This window comes from Gekko japonicus, unplaced genomic scaffold (genome assembly GCF_001447785.1).
Source record: "Gekko japonicus isolate JY-2015 unplaced genomic scaffold, Gekko_japonicus_V1.1 scaffold151, whole genome shotgun sequence".
In the NCBI taxonomy this organism is placed as follows: Eukaryota; Metazoa; Chordata; class Lepidosauria; order Squamata; family Gekkonidae; genus Gekko; species Gekko japonicus.
The window spans coordinates 866,891-886,981 of record NW_015174277.1 but is presented as its reverse complement, the minus strand read 5'-3'; the positions used below and the strand labels follow the sequence as shown (position 1 = coordinate 886,981).

General features: G+C 44.0%; 1 protein-coding gene across 1 annotated transcript in view; it reads left to right on the top strand.

Annotated features, from left to right (window-relative positions):
* LOC107121000 (dihydropyrimidine dehydrogenase [NADP(+)]-like) overlaps window positions 1-20,091 on the top strand; it is a 633,529-nt gene that overhangs the window by 552,907 nt on the left and 60,531 nt on the right. Inside the window, exons 15-16 of the mRNA XM_015423794.1 lie at window positions 7,229-7,297; window positions 17,584-17,667. Of these exons, the coding sequence (XP_015279280.1) occupies window positions 7,229-7,297; window positions 17,584-17,667 (153 nt within the window). The remainder of the gene's footprint in view (window positions 1-7,228; window positions 7,298-17,583; window positions 17,668-20,091) is intronic.

Here is a 20,091-nt window from a genome sequence, read left to right as displayed (position 1 = left end):
CAAATACTTTTGAAAGGTCTGTCTGTCCCTACATGGAATACTTCCATCTGTGAAATAATTAGAACATGAGATCACATTCATGAACCCCCAAACATCATGAAGCCCCGTTCTCACCCCCAAATGAGGGAGGTGGTAGCTTTCATTGCTGTCAGAATGTAGATTAATGATCTTGGTGAAAATTCCAATTTGTCTAGCAAATAAACTAGTTACTGGATTTTGTGGACACATTGTTGTGATTTGAAATTTCCAGTTTCTGCTATGGTTTCCTTTGCTTGGTGCTAAAATAAAGTCTCTCCCCCCCAACCATAATAATAAAAGTTATATAAATATTGATTTCAACACTTACGCCTTTTTTGACCATTAATTAAATATAAATGCTAGGAAAGTGGTGTATAATATAAAAATAGTGTAAAGATGGAACACAAATGGCATAAAGGAAGCACAAGAAATTGAAACAGCAGCAAAGAAATTGAACAAAATTAAAGATTTAACATGACATCACATAAAAAGAAGAAAATAACACTAAAAAGATGATGATGATGATGATTCTGTTAGTAGTTTAAAAGTTGTTGAGATCCAGGTAATTGGGCAGAAGTTGCTTGCATTTCTCCTTTTCTCTTTGTTCTTCAGAATGTGAAATGTTCTGCCACTAGTTGTCCAATCTTCTCCTGCTTTGGAAGGGAGTACATTAAGCTGTTGCACCAGTCGTGGATGAAGACTTGTCAGTTTTTTAAGCCAATAGCCATGGGCTTCATATCTTCCAAGCACTGTCCAGTTTTTCACTTTCTTTAATTGATTGTGTAGGTTTTCCAGGGTTATTGTAAGATCCTCCATTTGTTTTCCCTTCAGTTTATTTTCCACATCTATGATTCAGGTGGTTTTTTATTGTATTCTTTTGGGTCTTCCCAGAAGGTTGGGGTTTTTCCCCCTTTGTCTGGTTTTACTTCTACTTTTTCATCTTCCTCTAGTGATTTGCCGAATTGTCTTTGGTTAGTCTAGAATGGGAAGTTTTGTCTGTATTGCTGGATCCTACTCTTGTATCTCTTGTTCTTCTTGGATATTGCAAGAATTCTTTGTTTGATTTTTTCTGCAACTTTGACTGTTGTTTTTATATCTAACTATTTCTTCCTGAGGTTTGGTTTTCTTCTTTCATACCTGAGTTTCTATGATGATGATGATGCTTATTGTGTCTTGCTCTGATTCAGAAAAATTTGAGGTACAATGGCAGAGGACTTATGCATTGATGCTTCTGGATAAACTGTCATGTTAGTCCATGTAGCAAAAACCACAGGATCCTGTGGTATGCATAAATACAAGCTATGATTTGCAGCTGGTTTGGAAAACTCAATTGGTCCAAAATTTGGCAGCTAGGCTACTGTCAGGTGTTGGTAACAAGCAGGGGTCAGTTTGAGCCGGAGCGCACAGGAGCGGTGCTCCGGCACTTAACAAGCCCAGGTGGTGGCAAGCCCCGCCCCCCAGCTCCCAGCAGCCCTTAATTGGGAGCATGTGCGGTCCACATCCGTTGGCGGCGCATCTGCTGCCTAGCACCCTCCAGGCTCTTTCCCCGTGCCCGTGGTGTCCAACAGAGCCCGTTTGGGGCACCCTTCCCACTGCTGTCTCTCGTGGCCTCGCCTCCCAAAGTCTGGCCAAGTTGGAGCTCCGAGTGAACCCCCCCTCCCTGGAACCAACCCACAGTGCCCACGAGACCTCAAATGAGGCAACTGGAGTGGGCGACGGCACCACGGCCTGATCCCAGGCAGCCACCCCAGCGACCCTCTGGCCACACCACATGCCTTTGCTGCACCACCACAGGCTGAGCCAATTGTGTGCTGGGCACCAAAAGCCAGCCTCGGGCTGTGCCCCCCTCTGTGGGTCATCCCCCCATGCAGGGCAAGCACCTGCCTCAGCATGAGGAGTAGAGAGCCGGGGCCAGGCGGGAGCCAGAGCAGGAGCTAACCCACTGGGTGCTGCCCTCTCTCTTTCTCCCTGCGATCTTCCTCTTCCTCTAGGGAGCAAGTGGCTGGGCAGCCAGCCAAGCTCTTCTTTGTTTCCAGGCACATAGGTAAGAAGGTTACAGATTCCCTTACCTCCCTGCCACCAGTGTTCTGGGTAAGCTGCGTTGGCCTGCGCTAGTGCACTCAGTTTTCCCCTGCCAGTGCACAGCACATAGAAGATCCGGCTCCCAGGAGTCCGCAGCCCCGCCCTCCCGATTAACAGCCACCTTTTGCACTGTAAAGGACACCCCACTCTCGGTAGCCCTCATTTTGGCCTGTTGAGTAAGCTAGCAGCTGCCGTCTCTGACTGGCTGGTGGGCTCAAGGAGTGGGCTTTGCTGGGGTCCCCCCACCCACTCTGCCCAGCCAGAGGCATTGGCCTGAGGCCCATGAGGCAGCACAGCCCCAATATTTTTTGGAGCCATAGTCTGCATTTATCAGTGGGTGAGAGGAGCTGGCCCTTGCTGACGCTGCTGGCCAGGAAGAATTTAGGAGTCTGATTTGTATGCATGCTCTCCGGCCAGGTGAGCGGAGTGGGGGGGGGCTTGCCAGTGTCAGGTCTTGTCCCCACTGCCACAACTTGCCCAGGAGACCAGAGATTAGGAGAAACTTGCAATCCGCCCCCGCTATGACACTTTGTCCTCCACCATTTTAGCTGCTCTTACCAAATTTTAAAAATATTAAGTCGCACCAGCCAGTGGGCGAGTGAGTGGCTGGCTCTCTACCTGCCAGCCAGGCACCAGATCTCTGCTTCCAAACAAGCAGCCTTTGGTCTGGTCTTATTTGTTACTTGACAGTATTTCTCTCCTTCCCGGGCGTGGGGGAAGGGAATGCAGGGTGTCCTTTTTCACAAAATACAAGTTGTATTTCTTAGTGGGATGGGAAGGAACAAGCTTTTATCGCCATAATTTTCTTTGTAAGTGAGAGTGTTGGTAGTGGGTGAGAAGATATTGGGGATGGGATAATTTGCAAAAAGGATTGGGCAGCTACAAACTTCGAACTGCTGAGTTGGAATTGGAACGTTATTAATCTCTAATCTTTCTCCTCCCCGAGTGAGGAGGTTGGGGCGGGGGGAGGGAATGCCAGGGTGTCTCTTTTCACAAATGCAAGCTGCATTTCGTATTGGGGTGGGAAGGAACAAGCTTTGATCCCCTAATTTTCTTTGTAAATGAGGGAGTTACTTAACTGCCCCCTAAGAAATGTAAATACCTCCAAATGAAAAAAAAACACCTGGCTTTCTAAGGCTCTGTGGGTTCTCCTGGTTTAGTTTAGTGCCTGCCTGTCCCGTAGCCAACTCTGATCAAAAGCACGAAGGGTGATGGTCACTGTGCTGGCTCTCTTGTAGGCTTGGAGCTTTATAAAATGTTGCAGTAATTTATTGTGCCTTTGTTTCTCTCTCTCTCTCTCTCTCTCTCTCTCTCTCTCTCTCTCTCTCTCTCTGTGTGTGTGTGTATGTGTGTGTGTGTGTGTCTGGGTGTGATGTCTGGCTGGCTGGCTATTCTGACTATGTGGGTGGAGAAGGGGATCTAAACTTATCCCCCACCCACCCAAAATATGTTCTTGCTTGTCTCAAAAATGATATAGCTTTGAAAAACTTCACTAGTTTGGCCCAGTCAGACCTCTGGTTCTGCTGGCTATTTTCTACTGACAGTGGCCTCAGGAAGAGCTTTTCCCTGATTGCTGAGGTCCTGTGATTTGAACCAGAGACCAGGTCCATGCAGAAGCGATGGCTCCTCTCTGATACTGAGTTTGGACAGGAAAGTCACCCAAGCTGTGTGGTGCAATACCATCAGTGCTCCAACCACAGGAACAATGTGTTGTCTCTGACTTGAGTGTTTTCTCAAGTTTGTACTCCCTCCATGCCCATCCTCCACAAACAACTTAGGTGATAACACCCTAAACTGCCTCAGGTGGGTAGCTGTGTTGGTCTGAAGCAACAGACCAAAGTTTGAGTCCAATGGCACATTAAGTCTTAAAGGTGCCACTGGACTCAAACTTTGTTCTGGGATATAAAAACTAACTCTTTTTCTTCTTCTTAGCTCACTTATTGGCCCCTCCTGAACTGCTGCCTATTATGAACTGAGATCGAGGCAGCTCTTAAACAAGTGATTTCTGTATTCAGCTCATAACTTAACATAGGACAACATTCAACAGAAGCTTCTAACTTTTATACTTTTTGAACTGGCAAAGCCACACCTCTAGAACAGATAATGACCAATAAAAATGCATCGCTTAGGACCAATGGAATTGGTTCCCGCTGAAAGTCAGTGTCTCTTTGGATTGGCCTATTTGCAGCATTGGCCAATCCGGTCTCGCATTTCAGCAACTAGGGCTTCTATGGAGCTGTAAGCCCAGTTCCTAACTTCACATAATAACTGAATACATAATGCAGTAAGGAATGCAGTAAGGAATAAGAGGACACCCGTAGTGGATTATGGTCATGTCTGCAGGTTTGTTTGTAGCACTGTAGGGACCGTTCAGTATGGCTTGCTCCCGGATCCTCTGAACTTCCCTCAGTCTGCTGTCAAAGGCTTCAGGATAGTGTGCCTAATGTTTCTGTTGCTCTAAGGATCCTTCAACATCACAATTAACAGGATTTTTCAAAATGCTTTGTGATTTGTGTTTTTTTGTTTGAAGAGAAAATCAGAAATTATATTTCTTGTTCTCACAATAAAAAAAATAAATTAGCAATTTCAAATTTTGTGTTTTTCATTCTTCCTAAAATGCAGTTATGTTTGAAAGACCTCAACCTGAGACTCTAGAGAGCTGCTGCTAGTCCAAGTTCACAATACGGACCTTGAGGGACCAAGGGTCTGATTCAGTATAAGGCAGCTTCATTTGTGTTCATTCTAGAATAACCTATCCTGCAGTCACTCCATCAGTTGCTACTAGTCCATTCAAAGTACTGGTTGCCATGTACAACGCCCTTCATGAGATGCTGCATCTTCTACTGTCACAGCAGCTTTGGTCTTCTGAAGAGCTCGCCAGCTCTGAGTTGGGAAATACCTGGATATTTTTGAAAGGGAGCCTGGGCGGTGGGTGTTGTCTTCTGACACACTTCCGGTGATGTCAGGGTGTGTGGCATATGCAAATAAGTTATGCTAATGAGTTATGCTAATGAGCTCTTGCACCTCTTTTTCTCCTAAATGACCCCTGGTAACAAGGATACCTGAAGAACCATTTCCTCCCATACTGTCCTGCCTGCCAGTTAAAATCTGCCTCTCAAGCCCTGCTCTCTGTGCCCCCCTTTCAGAGGACAGAGGGGGTAACAACTAGAGGCAGGGCATTTCCTATGGTGGCAGCTCATCTTTGGAACGCCCTCCCCCTTGAGGCTTGCCTGGCATGTACTTTACTTTCTTTGGGGCACCAGGCTATGTCAAAGGTCCCTGGGGCTGTTGTACAAAAAGAAACCAAACCTCTTTATTTTATTAAAATATTATGAAGTTCTATTTAATTTCTGTCAAAATTCATTCTGCTTGCAATATGATGCTTTATAAAGTCATACAGCAGAAAAACAAGAAAACTAGCTTAACTATCTAACACATTTTCAAGACTTGCATTAGATGCCACACAAACTTTAAGTCCAAGAGTCAAAGCCCATAGCTCATGTGCTCTCTACATTGCTGTATATTGCAATATAATCTTATCATAGTACAGGCCTTCAGTCCATCAGAATCCAAGCTGGCTTCTTTCTCCAGGCCCTTAGCTCATTTATAGGTTTTGGCCAAGTAGCATCAGGTGATGGTACCCACATTCTTGCTGGAACCCTCTAGAAAATTACCTCATCATTCCTGATTCTCCCCCTCCCATCCTGTGGGCCACAAGTTCTCATGAGAAGCTAATGACCACATCCCCAACTCTGACCTTGAAGATGATACAGGCTATATAGGCCAAGATACCAATTAGTAACACCTGCAGGATGGAACCAGCCCATAACTGTTCACATTAATCCTTGAGGGCAGGCAAGGGGTGCTTTGACTTACAGGCTAGAACCCTTTATTTAAACCCAAGGTTTTGTTTGGGGGTCTTATCTTATAAGCTATTTAATGGTCTGCTTCTGTTTTATGAATAGTTTTTATGCTGCTTATGTCTAATGGCTTGTTTTTAATGGTTTTTTAATACTGTAGTTTTTAATTGCAAGCTTCCTGAAGCAGGTCTCTGAAAAGAAATGTTTTCAATAAATAAATAAAGTTTATTGTTTCAAGAAGGAACCTAGGAGTTCTATTGGCTCATGAGTTCCCGCCCCCTCTCTTCATGCATCTCAGGAAATTAATCAGTTTTTGGTTTTTGAGATAATCAGTAGTTGGTGATTCTCAAATTACAGGTTTTTTTCCTCCCTGCGAATCAGAATTTAAACTTGGAATAAACTGTAGTTTTAAATCTTGGAATATAGGGAAGAGAACAAGCAACTGTTTGTCTTTCAGGCATAACTACAGACTACAGTTTGCTACAAAAGTGGAAATGAGCCTCAGGGAGGATGAGGTACAAACTCCAGAGGAACCCACAGGCTCATTCCTATTGAAAACCCATGGTAGCTCTTTCTTGTGAACCATAACTAACTATATGATAAATGGGTACAAGGAAAGAGCAGTGTCCCTTATGCATAATGGCAAAGCCTAAGGATGTAATACTTTTTTCACTAAACTCATTTAATACTGCCCCCTGCAATTTTCACTTTGTTTCTTTACTCCCAATTTCCCATGTATTTATGGAGTCTAGCTTCTGAAAACTGATTTTTGTGCATAGTAAAAGATAAAAAATGATAAAACACATCATACTTGTATACTTTTTCCTACTTGTAGTATTCTCTGACTTAAAAAAAATGTTTAAAATTCCAGTCTTCTCCTTACAGATGTTGGTGAACTTAGCTTTTTTTTTAAGCTGTTTAAAATATTGTATTTGACAACTTGATATTTTATACAAGTGTCTTAAAACTAATTCACAAGACTTAAGATGTAAGGATTAGAGCATTAAGCATCCTCTGATATCCAGATGGTTTTACAGAAAAATGCTTCAGTATTTACAAGGGGGTTTGAACCCAAATTTCTTCACCTCAACATTCATATCTGCTATTCTACAGTGGCTTTTTAATTCTCAGGTTTGCCGTTTTGCAGTTACAACAACAACAAAAATTCAAAAAAATATTGTGGTGTATGGGGTTTCTAAAGCAAATGTATGACAAAGAATTATTCAGGAATGCAGCATTGTATAAACCAATATTTATTTATTTTTCAGATAGTCATTGCGAGCATCATGTGCAGTTACAATAAAGATGATTGGACTGAACTTTCAAAAATGGCTGAGGTAATGGCCTCTTAATATGTTTTCTCTTCCTCTTCTCTTCCCCTGTCTCTCCCTCCATCTCCTTTTATTTCTTTATCTGTGAAAAAAAAGGAACTAGAAATGAAAAATGAGACTTTCAAACATATTTATTATTGCTTGTTTGTTCTGTGGTTTCATTAAAATGATAGGAATGTAAATTAAATGAATCTATTCCATAGAAATGGTCCCCTGGACTTTGCAGTCTACCTGAAAATCCTTTAGCCTTTGAATCTCTACACTTTTTATTTGCATTTAAAGCAACCTGCGTATTATGACGGATGCCCTGATAAAATTTAATTCTACCTTTGAGAACCTAACTTGATCTTACCTTGCCTTCAGGCAGTCTAGTTTGACAGCAGCAGAAGAAATTTTGAATATAAAACTCTTGAATATTTAAAGTATAAAAGGCTCATTTAATGCTGTTCTGGTTCTAATACAGATCTTTTAAAAAAAAACCACAAAAGCCATTGTACATAATAGCAGTTTGTTCATTTTTTCTGTACTATAAATGCCACCTTGCACGAATGAAAACATCTCAAGCATCCTGCATTTGTATCTATCTTTCTTCTTAAATGCCAACTTAAAAATACTTTTATGTGGATTGAGCATTGCAAGGAATACTTATGATGCTAGTATATTGGATGAAAGATCTGTGTATGTATTAAAAATATAACAGGCTGAAATTTTGCTCACTGTTACCAGGGAGTAAAGCTAGTTTAAGTATTCCGTTAAATGAAGGGGCATTTTCTCCTGGACTGTACCTCTGCAGGTTGGAGACTGCATGTTTTAGAGGGTCCCACTTAGAAACAAAACACATTGCACATTGAAAACTTCATATGGAATGGAGACTTCCCCCCCGTGATACTTGACTTTTCTTTATGAGCAAGGAGTATCTTTTTTAACATGGAGTCATTAGTTAAAACATGGAACCCTATGTCTATAATCTCAACTCATATAGTCCAGAGAAAACAATTGCCATTTTGGTCAACTGAATATAAAGCAGTATGACAGAATTCCATAAAAATATGTGCTCCATTCATTTCAGAGGAAAAGGAAGTTGTGAAACAGCAATCCTCTGTGGGTGCACCTGTCCACACAAACAGATTCAATCAAATGAGGTTTACATTTTGAGCAGAGAAGAGGGAATTCAGCTAAGCATTTAAAAAAAATAATTCGCTGTGAATATTTTCTTCTTCTGAAACATATTCTGTACCTTTGTGGCATTCTTTTTTTGCATGTTTGAACTGGATATGACAAGCCTTTGGTTCATCTGTGTGGTGTGTGTTCTTTTAGGAGATGAAACTTTGTGCTGCATATTAACATTTAGCTTCTCTTTCTCTTCATGTATTTCTTACTACGATTACTATTGTTTTGGAAGCAATAAAATCACTCCAATTGTGTAAGTTGTTTAGTATCACCATCCACGCTATGGGGCCCTACAGGGAAAAAATTAAAAACATCTCATTGCCAAATATTTGTGACCTTCCAAGGTGCATAAGCCCCAGAGGGGTAGTCTGACCTCTGCAGGAGGCCAGCCCATGTACATTAAAGGTCAACTTGTCATGGAAGTAAATAACAAAACTAACAACATCCCTAGGTTGTGAAGCTCAACAGGACGAGGAAGGCTGGAGGAAAATGATGGATAGCATTTCCCATGATCAGTCTCTTCGAAGTTTCTGACCCATGGCCACACAGCAGGCAAAAGTCACTCCCATAGTTCAGCAATAACAAAATTCAAGCCATAATTCTAACAGTGCATAAGTAGTAAAAATGGTTTTACATGATCTAACAGAATTCCTTTTTTTGGTCCTATATCAACTTGTTAACTGCCTTTTGATTGTAACAGGAACCTATATGGACCTTTTAATGTTTGACCTCTGAGGAAGGCCCTTCTGGGCTGGAACGCGTTAGGTCACAAGGGTTTTCCCTTGCCCATATGACACTTCTATCATGTTATGAGGCTAGATTTAGGCCTGTGTATGTTTTTAAAAGTCTCTGCAGCAGATACATGTATTTTTACTTGCAATTATTTTATATTTAGGATTTAACTATTGGCCCCTTACCTGTTCTCTAACTTACTTTTGAGGTTTTTGATTCCATTTTGTTGGATTGAGTCCCCCCCCCTTTTCTTCACTTCACATCATCATATCCTGTCTTGTTAAGACAGGATTGAGCATGTAATTTTGTAATAGTATGGACTGAAATGGCTGCAAAAGAATTCAAAGATATTGCTATTTATTGAACAGGATATTTAGTACAAATTGTTAATTTGATGCTATTGTCAATAGCTGATACAACAAGAAATCATAGAGCAACCATCTGCAATTGAGAACAGGGCTTCTACACCTTTGGTAACTATATGCAAGAGGAGATTTCAGGGGGTAACTCTACTCACAACGACATCATATGCTATGACAAACATGGACCAGACAAAAAACCTATTCAGATCCTATTTTTTAATATAATTTATTGAGAAACATCTTGCAGGAATTTCTGCGCTTGACTGTGTGTTTTGTGAACAGAGCATATAGAGTTAACCATTTGATTTTCATGTTGCCCAGAGTTAATGTTAATACTGTGCAGTACAGTACTCTACTCGGTAGTGGATTCAGACCAGTTCAGTTATTATATTTTCGGGTTTACTCATGCAAATAACTAGTCACAATGAGTATGGTAGTCACAGTGTGTAGCCAAATGTGAAAGGAGAGTGCTCAAGGAATCTCTTCTGTAAAAAGGTGATTATGGAAGAGGAAACTCATGCTCTTGGCAGCTGTCACCTTCTGCCTGGACTGTTTTCATGCTGTTGGTGATCTGAGCAAGCCCCAAGTTCCCTGATTCTGAGGGTAGGCAAGAACCCATCCTCATTGTCCATGAGTCAGAGCAGCAGCACACGTGGCACCTCTAAGGCAAGCAGTGCTGCTCCATTGCTTGATAGGGACTGGCCCTTTAACAGTCCACTGCCTAATGAGCAAATGGAAGGTGGGTGCATCAACAGGTTCCCACAGGAATTGCTCAGACCCCCTAGGAGTTCCAGAGGGAGGGAGCCTACAAAGGGGCTGGCCCCAGGATAAGCCAGGCCCTTTATAAGACAAAAGGAAGTAGGTCAGGGAGGACACACTGGCTGTGGCTGCTAAGGTTGAGAGGAACAGGGTCTGGAGAGAGGTGAAGATCCAAGGTGATGGAAACCTCCTACCCTTTCAGTCTGAAGGCTATGCAGATCTTCTACATACACACTATGCTTCTCATACAAGTAGACTATTTCTGACTTGGGCCCCAGGAATTTTGTCCCCCCCCCCCATTCCCTTTCTCTTGGCAGCTCTGGACTTGAAGCTTTTGTGCAATGAGGGATGCATAAAATCTTTTTCTTGTGTGTTTTCCATTCTGTGGCTTTATCAGCACCTTACCATGACTGGACCTAGACCTGTTTTAATGGTATCTTCATCCTAAAATGAATGAGTTTCCTTTAAAACATAGGTTTCCTGAAGTCTGATTCATAATTTGCTTGAAATCACCACGTTTCTCTTTCTTAGTGTTGAACAGAGCTCATCAAGGCACGGCTCATTTAATCATGATAGACCTGTTATTCCTTCATACTTCACAGAGATGGGGAAACTGTTCTGATAAACTAAGACCTCTTCCCTGAATCTTATTTCAGAATTAATCCTGACCTTTGTAAACTTCTGAAGAAGTTTGGTTAACGTTGTTTTCTCCCTTTACTTTTCTCCCTTTACTTTTCACATTACTCTGCTTCTGATTACCCACTGGAGACAATACAGAGTAGTGTTCTTAATCACATGTTCTGCTTAAATCCTGCCATCTTGTTCAGTTCACTTAAAGAAGAATTCAAACTGTGGCATGTTTTAGCTATTGGTATTTATACTTGTAAAGCCAGTGTGTTTTGTAGTAAAACAAACAAAACATGAATAGCACTTATTTTGGAAAATAAAAGGTGCCTGGGATTTGGTCTTCTTTGAAGTTTTCCCTGTTATTTAGGGGTTAGAGGACCAATTCATACAATACATTTCATCTGTTACCTTCCTAAGGCAAACAAAATGTGTGAATCAAGTGATCACAGATATCATTGGTAACAGTTGCTCAGGTTCTTGGAAGAAATGCCAACTGCTGAATTAGAAGGTTAGTTGTCAGCTTTTTCTTCAGTCACCTTATTCATACATCATACTAATGCATTGTGAGGTACAGGGAAGATAAAAAGCACACACTACAGAGGAAATATTTATTGACCTTAGTAGTAAAGAAATTGCACTTGCAAAAAAACACTCTTCTCCAGTAGATCTAGATGTTCAGAGAAACTAAGGCTGGGGATAGTACTCTGTTGTGTGTTGTTGATGACCTTGCCAGATGGATCAGATGATCTGATCAGATCTCTAGATTGCCATAGAAGCTGAGTCTGCCTAGTAGTAGAATCCCTTAGATCCCACAGAACTGGACCAGGAATTCCCACCTGAAGGACAATCTTGGGTTATCTCCCTCCCTTAATTTTACCAGCTCCCTTCCTTCCTAGCCATTCCCACCACAGACACAAAATAGATCCATGGAAGAGGGATAGCTATGGCAAGGGAGGGAGTCCTAGCCAGCCAAACTCCATTCCCACACCTGAGTGACCCTATCATAAAACTAGTTGCTTATCGGGGCTGGAAACAGTCACTGATGTACCTGCCTTTTTTTGGGGGGGGGGATGTATTTGTCCTCACACCTTTCCATATTGCATTACTCTTGTGGAGGTCAAACCCTCAACTAACAATACATGCTCTGCAATTGCTTATAGGGTTAGGGCTGGTTAGTGGGCACACTTTTCCTTGCCTCTAGCCATTCTGCTGGAAGAGGTGAATAGTAAATTATTATGTTGGAATCACATCCATGTGAATACTCTGGGTTCCAGGCATAGGTGAGGGAGCTAGAATTGGCAGACTGACTTCCCAGCCCTGTTGCTTCCATAACTGCACATTACGCCTTCACTCCTGCCTTCCTTTCAGATGAAATGGAAAAGTTAAGGTGGAATTGTACACTGGTGGGTGTATTTAACAGAGCGTCTCCTGCTGTCCACGCTCCCTTCAGTTCTGCCAGGATAAGCCAACTGGCTGTAACTAACTACAGCTTCTACAGTCAACTGTTTAGTTATTCTGGAAGACAACATGTCTCTTCTTTTATCTTCCCATTCCTGGTAGATTCAACAAGATTCCTTCTCATTCCTTCATCAACAGAAATTTCCTTTTTTGTCAGAATTCTCTCCTTCCTGATAAATTGGAGGAAGTGCCCAAAAGCACAAAGGAGATAAGCCATGTATTAAGACAGCAAATAAAAAAAGTGGAGCTGAGGGAAAATCACTCATAGACTAGGAACAGAAGGGAACCTGGGGTGCTCTCAGCCAAAGAAGTAGTTCGCAGCTGAAGGGGACTGAATTTCACATATCAATTAGAAAGTCTTGGGCTCCTGGTCCCTTGTTATGTTTTATTTAACATTCAGTTCCAAATATATGTTTACTGCAGGCCATGTTGATATCCTCTAGCAAACACAGTATTCACAGAATTCAGATCACATTTTCCAAAAGTTTTGCCATTTTACAAGCAAACCAACTTCAAATGAATAGAATAGATTTTAACAGTGTTTGGAGTCTAGCAGCAGCAAGCTTTTAGCTGAAACAGTTTGTAAAATATCCATACCCAGAATATATTCCATATAAGTACTCAAGAGAAGGAATTCTGAAAGGCCAGACCAACGCCTGATTCATACATATGGGAATGAGGTGATCGAATGGGCCATATCAGTTCAGATTGCAGGGAATGGATCACATTTTGGAACAGCTTCCTTACATTTAAAAACTCCCTGCAAACTTACCAATACAACAAGCAAAGAGAAGTGGAACAGTCTTTCATCTTATTGTGCTAGTTTTCAATGCAAGGGGTTTGTAATAAAGGAACATTCAAAGCTAGAAACCACCAACAATTGTTCAAAGCAGGCCAGCCCTTTCGCCCATCTCAGCATACTGCATTCCCACCTCATTTTCTTAAATGTGTGACCTAATTTAAATGGGGCACTGGAACTCATGAAAGAAGCCACGCAATGGAGGTGCGCCTACAGGTGCAATGTTAGCCTAGGGAGGTATTGCAGTGGTGACTGACATTGGATGTGTAACAATATTGCATAGGTAGCAGCAGAGTTAAATGAGATGCTGCTGCACATGTGCCACACCACACAAGTAAGTCATGATCACGTTTAAATCAGTCCAAATGCCATTCCAGATATTGTGCAGAATAAGGTAGCAGAGTGTGGTAATAGAATTCTGTACTACCCACATTTCAGTCTGTGAGATATATTTTTGAATGCTGCCCACATAGAAACAAAACAGCTCAAATTCCCATCCATGTATCAATATAGCTGCATACAAAATGTGCAGCATAATCCCTAGTGTGAAATGTTGCTACATTCAGTGAACATTTTATTTGGGGAGCATTCACCAATGTGGCACCCCCCATTTGCATTCTGAAATAGTATAGTCTAGAATTAAATATTGTATGGCATTTTGTGTACTATAGCTAGGAGATTCTATCATTGTCTGGCAGCCTGAAGTTCTAGCTCTTTAGTATTATTATTAGTATTAGTATTATTATTTATTAGATTTATATCCCGCCCTCCCTGCGCACATGCTCAGGGCAGCTCACAGTTAGCAGCACCAAATACCAGGTATCAAGTCACTGAAAAACACATTAAAAACAAACTAAAAACAATAAAACATTACATAGTTAAAGTGATCACAGTGATGGACATTCCTTCAATAAATTAGAGATGGCGTACTGTAAGGTGTAATACTAGAGTCCTGCTTCAGCAGTAATCCGGTCTCCGGTGAAGCTGTGGCTCAATCTCAATAAAGGGCCAGCCTAATACCACAGTGATGGTAATAATAATTGGTAGTAGTGGTGGTGGCGGCTCCTAATTGAACGCCTGGTGGATGAGCTCCATCTTGCAGGCCCTGTGGAACTGTGCAAGGTCCCGCAGGGCCCTGGTCTCCAGGAGCTCATTCCACCACGTAGGAGCCACCACTGAAAAGGCTCTGGCCTTAGTAACAGTGAGCCTGGCATCCTTAGGGCCTGGTATCATTAACCGATGTTGTGACCCCGACCGTAGAGCTCTCTGGGGTATATATGGGGAAAGACAGTCCCTCAGGTATGTCGGACCCTGGCCATATAGGGCTCTAAAGGTAAGTACCAGCACCGTGAAGCAAATTTGGTATGATATTGGCAGCCAGTGCAGTGCCTTCAGCACAGGCCGGATGTGCGCCCATCAAGGGAGACCCATGAGAAGCCTGGCCGCAGCATTCTGCACTAGCTGCAGCTTCTGGATTTGTGACAGGGGCAGCCCCATGTAGAGAGCATTACAGTAGTCTAATCTCGAGGTGACCATCGTGTGGATCACTGTAGCCAGGTTGTCATGGTCGAGGAAGGGAACCAACTGCCGGATCAGCCGAAGGTCGTAAAAGGCCAATTTGGCAGTGGCTGCCACCTGGGCCTCCATAGTTATGGAGGGATCCAGGAGCACTCCCAGACTCCTCACCTCCGACACTGGCACCAATGGTGCCCCATTGAAGGTCGGGAGTGGGATCTCCCTCCCCAATCCACCTTGACTCAGGCACAGGACCTCCGTCTTCGCCAGGTTTAGTTTCAGTCGACTTGGTCTAAGCCAACCAGCCACGGCTTGCAATGCCCGATCCAGATCTTCCAGGCTGGAGTCTGACCGGCCGCCCAACATCATACTGGTGACACCCCAGCCCATACCTCCGGGTGATCTGGGCAAGGGGGCGCATGTAGATGTTAAACAACAATCAGGGAAAGCACACACCCCCCGAGGCACACTGCACACCAGCGGGTGTCTCCTGGACTGCTGTTCAACAGCATCCCCCTTTGTCCCTGACCCTGGAGAAAAGAAGCAAGCCATTGCAAGGCAAGCCCCTGTATCCCCACGTCAGCAAGGTGGTAGGTCAGCAACTGGTGGTCGACTGTGTCGAACGCAGATGACAGGTCCAGCAACAACAGTGCCACCGAACCGCCCTAATCCAGATGTCTCCGGAGATCGTCAGTAAGGGCAACCAGCAGGGCCGGCTCCAGGTGTTTTTGTGCCCTAGGCGGGGCTACCTTCTGGCGCCCCCCCCCCGCGTCCACCTATTACGGGGGTTGCCAACCTCCAGCCGGACCCTCAAAGGCGGGAGAGGGTGCGTGCCCTGGCCATCTGGCCGTTGGGAAACAATAGGCGAGGGTGCAGGAGCATGGGCAGATGTGGTAGGGGGTGGGGCAGCAAAGCAGCCTGGCGCGCAGACTCCCTCCCCCCTCCTCCCTTTCATGTGCTATTTCCCGTCCAGGGGCAAAGGAGGGGGCAGGTCTGACAGGACAGTCGAGAGGAGGGGGTGGGCGAATACCTGGAGAAGTGTTGGCAGCGCCGGCATTCCACGGCCAAATGCTGCCGGCTGGCAAAGGTGTGTGGCTTATGCTAAAGTAGTCTTTCTTCCTCCCCCTTTGGATCTATTTCTCCAAAGACATCAAGGAGCTGAATGGGAAGGGTCGCGTCTTAAAGGGGCACGTGGGCGGGGGGGGGGGCACCAGAAGGTAGCCCTGCCTAGGGCGCAAAAACGCCTGGAGCCGGCCCTGGAGCTGATGAGACCATCTCCGCCCTGGGTCACTTTCTGGATAAGGCTGATTTTAAAAGAGAGAGAGAGAGAGAAAAGATGCATTCGATCCAATAGCCCTGCCTGGCCCTCGGTGCTCTTACCTCTTGGCCCTCTCGACCTCCCTTCTCCCCACTTTCTGTTGTTGTTGTTGTTGTTTAAATTGCCCCTCCTCTCCCGTCCCCACCTCCCCTTCCCTCCGTTCGGCGCGCCTCGCGCCTCGTGCTTTGTATGAAGGCGCCAATGGGCGAGCGCTAGGACCCAGCACGCTGCCGGCCAACCTGCCGGCAGCCAAAGCAACTCGGCAAACTCCTCCTTATCTCCAGTGTCAAAATCGACATCAGCCTGCAAGCGGAGCATGGTAGCTTCTCCTGCAATCAGAGTGCTCCCTCCCTCCCTCCAACGAGCGAGACCTGAGCAGCAGAGGAGGGCGACGCAGCCCGAGATGGAGAAGGCGCAGGGAGGCTGCCTAGTGGGCCCCCGGGCGCTCCCGCCTCGCCGGCCGAGGCGCCCCTGAGCCTAGCGGAGGGAGAACTAGGAGGGGAGAAGCGTCACGAGGAGGGCGCGGAAGGGTGTTGCCAGGAGAGCAGGGCCCCACCCACCTTGGCGCCCTCTGCCTCCTCGCCGCCTTCCATCCTCCCTCCCCTGCTTCCCTCCCCCGCCGAGAGAGCACGCGAGCGAGAGGAGCGGGCGCCGGGTTAGGGCGGCGGCGGTGGGGGTTTGGGGCAGCGGGGAGCAGTTTGGCGCCCCTGAGGGCCGGCCCACCCTAGGCGAGCACCTAGTTCGCCTAGCGGACGAGCCGGCCATGGCAACCAGTACTGACTCTGTCCTGTGTCCCAGGCAGAAGCCAGACTGGAAGGGTTCTAAAATGGAAGCGTCCACTAGATGGCGAGCTAGACTTGTTTTTGAGGCAAGAGATGTTTCAGAGGTGGTTTGCCATTGCCTGCATCTGCGTCACAACCCTGGTATTCCTTGAAAGTCGCCCATCCAAATACTAGCCAGGACTGACCCTGCTTAGCTTTTGAGATCTAATGGAATCAGGCTAGCTTGGGCCATCCAGGTCAGTCCAGAGTTACATATTCACATAGCATAAGGGGTTGGATCCACACTAAGACCCTTCCGTCAGTGGAATGGGACTTTTCTGTGTCCCACACTCCTGCTGCAGCTCACTGATCTGCCTGAAATGTTGCTCCCAAGTTACAGGAGAAAAGAATGGTACAAGGGACAAATTCTGTAGAAAGGGAGAATTGATGGATATTGCTCTTCCGCTTCCATCAGCTGAAAGCTGAGCGTGGAACCAGCACAAAGGGTAGAGCATCTCTAACTGAAAATGTCATGTAAGGATGGAGTTAAGTTATTCACATAAATTATACTCTTTATGTGTCTCTTTAAAGTGTTTTTTCCCCTTTGTTTCTTCAAAATACATTTTGCTTTGAATTAGTCGGAACGAAAATAAATATTGATGGAAGGAAATATTACGTGTGGTGTAAATTATCTACACATCAGGTTTTCATCTGGGAAATTACCTTCAGTGAAGTGGTGTACCATTTGGCAGTTAATATTTGATATATATTTTTTCCGCTGTGTCATACAGGCTGCTGGTGCAGATGCCCTGGAGTTAAATCTATCATGTCCGCACGGCATGGGAGAGAGAGGCATGGGCCTGGCCTGTGGGCAGGTAGGACTTTTAACAGCTATCTCTTTCATGTCTCTTCAGCAATGCAGTGCTGTTTCATTGATAGCCCTACCTTAGGGGCTAGAACACATGAAGCCGATCACTAGCTAGGGATTCTCTGGCCTCCCCTTGTTTAAATATTTAGCGCCAGAAATGTGGGAAATGACAGAGTCTGAGATTACACAATGCATTTATTTTTATGGAAGACAAAATTGCATTATGCGCTTGACAGGAAGCAATATCATAACAAATAGTTGCCAAAATGCTCAGGCAGAATTGTACTTTATACATTCTTAATGTTGACCAGCATCTCTAGGGAAATGCAGTACAAGCGACTTTCAGCTCATAGGCATTTTACAGAAGGTTAGCTACAACAATGGGATTTCACAGCTATTAGAAACTGAACTGAGATATAGGAGGTTCCTGTTTGGGAATGTGAGTTGGACTTGTGATGCATCCTATACCATTGCCTCTGCCTTTCTGTGATTTTGTTCCCTGAAGCTACATTCAGATATTCAGTGTAAACACAGTTTAATTTTCTATTAGGCTGGCGTGATGCTGGATCATGTTCTAACGTTATAACCCTGATCCAGATTATCCCTCCTCCCCATTATTGCCTTTTTATGTTAAAGTTCAGGTGATCTGATCATGGATGTCCTACATAATGTAAAGTTTGGCTCTGATATGACCATGTGTAATGTGTTAATAAATAACCTAATATGAATTTTAAAAATACCCCACTTTTAAGAGTGTGGGATTTGTTTGCAGTGGGTAGGTGAGCAGAAGAAAAGAAATATAAGTATAGACTTTGCAACTGTAGCATCTGTTAATGACTTTTCCATGCAAATGGACCAGCATGAATCTGAACTTACAGTTAGAATGCATATATTTTATGTCACATGAAATGCATCACTTATCAGTGGACCCAGGCACCTACTAATCAGCAGCTACTAATTGTTACATGTGCAATACACCAGTGTAGAGAAATTAAGAAATAATCTCAGGAAACCTGGAAAACCAAAACATCTGGCAGACAGTTGCAGATTTATTTCCCTTCTGAGCTCCTGTTATAAACTTGTTGAGAGGCTAATCCTGAACAGAATCAGTGACAGAATTAACGAACATGTCCCAATAGAGCAAGCAGGATTTAGACCCAGTCATAGTTGTGAAGGTTCTTGGCTTAAGAACTTTCATTGAGGCAGGGTATCAGAAGTGTCTTAGGACATCAACAGTTTTCGTCGATCTGACTGCCACTTATGACACAATCTGGAGGATTGATCTGCTGTACACAAGTTTTCTCCTGCAGAATCTTATTTCAACACCTAAATAACATGCTGAGTGATAGAACTTTCCAAGTAATTATGGGTCAGTCAATCAGCAAGCAGAAGAAACTGAATAATGGTCTACCCCAGGGCTTGGTTCTTGCTCCAGTTCTTTTCAATCTATATGTCTCTGATGTTCCAGAGATGATATCCAGGAAGTTTGCTTATGCCGATGACATGGTGATTGCAGTAAGGCATGAATGAATTGAAAGGACTGAGGAAATCCTGAATAAAGACCTCGAAATTTTGGCTGACTACTACTGTAAATGGTGGCTTATCCCAAGTCCAGGAAAAACATAATGCTCCAGTTTCTTCTCTATAACAATCTTGTCAACCGTGAACTGAATATCTTCCTTAATGGTGCCTGACTTACACACAACAATGCACCTATGTACCTTGGTATTACTCTGGACAGAACCTTGAGCTACAAACACCATCTTACCAATGTAGCAGCAAAAATACGCATGTGAAACAATAGTCTCCAAAAATTATGTGGTACAACTTGGGCTGCATCTGCTGCAACAGTTAGATGCTCAGCTTTGGGGTTGGTATATAGTACTGTGGAATATGGTGATTCATTTTGGCTCAACAGCCCCCGTGTCCACAGACTTGATGTCCAAATCAATACAATAATGAGAACCATCAGCAAATGTATTAAACCGACTCCGACTTATTGGCATCTCCAAAGACAGGATACTCTTCTTTGTGAATATAGAAAGATCATTGAAAACAAAGAGTTACAATCCACAAAGACATGGCTGATGTGGGCCTATCCAGACTAAAATCCCAACACCCAGCAATAAGATCTGCACAAATCCTGCAATCACAAAATATCAGTCTAGGAAATGAATGGTTGCAAACATGGATGCAATCAGTTCTACCCAATATCCATAACCTGACAAACACCAATGAGAGACCTGCAGGATTTGATTTGCCACATAAAGTACAGAAGACGTCCAATAGAATACAAACAGGCTTTGGCAGCTGTGCAGATCTGTGTTTAAACGGGGCAAAATACCAGGATCCAAATGTGACTGTGGCCCAGCCCATCAAACTGTTTTCCATCTGTCACAGCACTGGGAGTGTCGTGCTTTTCAGGGAGATG